This window comes from Malus domestica, chromosome 08 (assembly GCF_042453785.1).
Source record: "Malus domestica chromosome 08, GDT2T_hap1".
Lineage (NCBI taxonomy): Eukaryota > Viridiplantae > Streptophyta > Magnoliopsida > Rosales > Rosaceae > Malus > Malus domestica.
In genome coordinates, this window is record NC_091668.1 from 6,165,443 (window position 1) to 6,167,685 (window position 2,243).

At 41.1% G+C, this 2,243-nt stretch overlaps 1 protein-coding gene across 1 annotated transcript; it reads left to right on the forward strand.

The window, feature by feature from the left end:
- The first annotated feature begins 224 nt into the window (after positions 1 to 224).
- Positions 225 to 1,594, forward strand: LOC139197994 (uncharacterized mitochondrial protein AtMg00810-like). The gene is made up of 2 exons (XM_070826216.1): positions 225 to 252; positions 666 to 1,594. The coding sequence occupies exons 1-2, from the start codon at positions 225 to 227 to the stop codon at positions 1,592 to 1,594; spliced, it is 957 nt and encodes a 318-aa protein (XP_070682317.1).
- The last annotated feature ends 649 nt before the right edge of the window (positions 1,595 to 2,243 follow it).

Here is a 2,243-nt window from a genome sequence, read left to right on the forward strand (position 1 = left end):
CCATAGCAAGATCTCCCCATCTCATGCGGCCTTTGTTACTAAGTTATCTCAAAACTCTGAGCCTCGATCCTTCGAAGAGGCAAACCAATCTCCTATATAGAGGCGTGCCATGCTTGAGAAACTGAAGGCACTCGATGAAACTAAAACTTGGAGCATTGTTTCTCTGCCAAAAGATCAACGTGTGGTTGGGGCAAGATGGATTTACAAGACAAAATTTAACTCAGATGGAACCATACAGCGGCACAAGGCAAGGTTAGTTGCAAGGGGCTTCACGCAAACCTTCGGGGTAGATTACAAAGAAACCTTTGCCCCGGTGGCAAAGATGAACACAGTTAGAGTTTTTCTTTCGGTGGCTATCAATTCACACTGGTCTCTACATCAAATGGATGTAAAAAACGCTTTTCTACATGGAGAGTTAGAAGAAGAAGTGTACATGCGCCTACCACATGGTCATGAATGAGAGAAGGAACAAGGAATAGTCTACAAGCTTCACAAGGCCATTTACGGTTTCAAGCAATCTCCAAGGGCTTGGTACTCAAAACTGAGCTTTGTCCTTATGTCATCCGGTTTTAAACGAAGCAATGCAGATTCTTCAATGTTCACTAGGATTGGTACGCATGGAAGATTGGTGGTACTTGTTTATGTTGATGATCTTATTGTCACAGGAGATAATCCAAAAGAAATAAATGCTCTCAAAGCCACCTTACATTCAACATTCTCAATCAAAGATCTTGGCAGACTTCGATACTTTCTTGGAATCGAAATGGATCAATCTCCAACTGGGCTGTTTCTAAATCAACAAAAGTACGTTCTCGATCTTTTAGAAGAAGCCAATATGATGCATTGCAAACCTGCTAAAACACCACTACCAACAAATTTCAAGCATGAAACCTCAGGCATCCAGCTTGAAAATGCATCGAAGTATCAAAGGTTGGTAGGAAAACTTATCTATTTGACTATAACTCGACCTGACATTGCTTATGCTGTTAGCTTTGTCAGCCAGTTCATGCATTCTCCCACATCTCATCATCTGCAACTAGTTAAAAGGATCCTTCGGTACTTGAAAAGCTCAATGTCTACCGGGATTTTCATGCAAAACAACAGACACTTCACCATTGAAGGATACACAGACTCTGATTGGGCAGGCAATGTCCTTGATCGCAAGTCCACAACTGGTTACTGCACTCTTGTTGGTGGTAACCTCGTCACGTGGAAGAGCAAAAAGCAATCAGTTGTAGCTCGGTCAAGCGCAGAAGCTGAGTACCGTGCAATGGCATCTACTGCATGCGAACTAATTTGGCTAAAGAGTTTACTGCATGATCTTGAAATCATCTCTTCCAAGCCAATTCTCCTCCACTGTGACAATCAAGCAGCGATGCATATTGCTGCCAACCCCGTCTTCCATGAACACACAAAGCATATCGAGGTTGACTGTCATTTCGTCCGCAACCAAGTCCAGTCCAAGCTGTTACAAACTGTATTTGTTCGCTCCAGTGATCAACTAGCCGATGTGTTCACCAAGCCTCTTCCTTCTGCTCAACTTGATCGTATTCTCTTCAAGCTTGGATCCAGAAAATCTCTCGATCCAGCTTGAGGGGGAGTATTGAATATTCTTTAACCCTAATACAGTTGGAAGAATAATGGCTTTGATGGATAACAGCTCATCTTGCTTTCAGCTAGGGTTTAGTGCTAGTATTAGCTGTTTGTTATTCCCTCTTCTTTGAAAAGCTTGTTAATAGCTGTAAAGCTTGTGTTAGAGAGTGTGGGGGTCATCATACTTGTTTAGCTGCCATTGTCCCCTACCTTTTGTTCTTCACTCTCTTTCCCGTTTATTCTTCTATTTATGCATAATCGTAACTAGAAAAGGCAACAAGTTTGATCAAAAAATCGGAAAGAAAGAGAAAAAACTACCATCAACTAGTTTTTCTGTGCAACGTAATCTTAACTCCTCTTCCAACAATTTTACAATGCAATATTTAAAATTTCCGCGACTAATATCAACTGCATTGTGTATAACATCCATCACCGCAACGAGACAAGCTACGAATCCTAAGCCACTCAACTGCCACAACCTTATGCATTGTCCTAACAAACAATAGGGCAAATTCTATGTTCCTAACATACGAATCTCCAATAGCAAAACATCGAAATTCGAAGATTAGCCCAACAATTTGAAAGAGAATAATGCAATGTACATTTCAACTGCACCAAAGTTTCCAAATTTCTAAAATTCACCAACGAAA

What these genes read in the sequence shown, in the direction of transcription:
- LOC139197994 (XM_070826216.1), top strand. Translation starts at nt 225, where the DNA reads ATGGAACCATACAGCGGCACAAGGCAAG. An exon ending in ATACAGCGGCACAAGGCAAG is followed by an intron (nt 253 to 665) that starts GTTAGTTGCAAG and finishes TTATTGTCACAG; the next exon opens with GAGATAATCCAAAAGAAATA.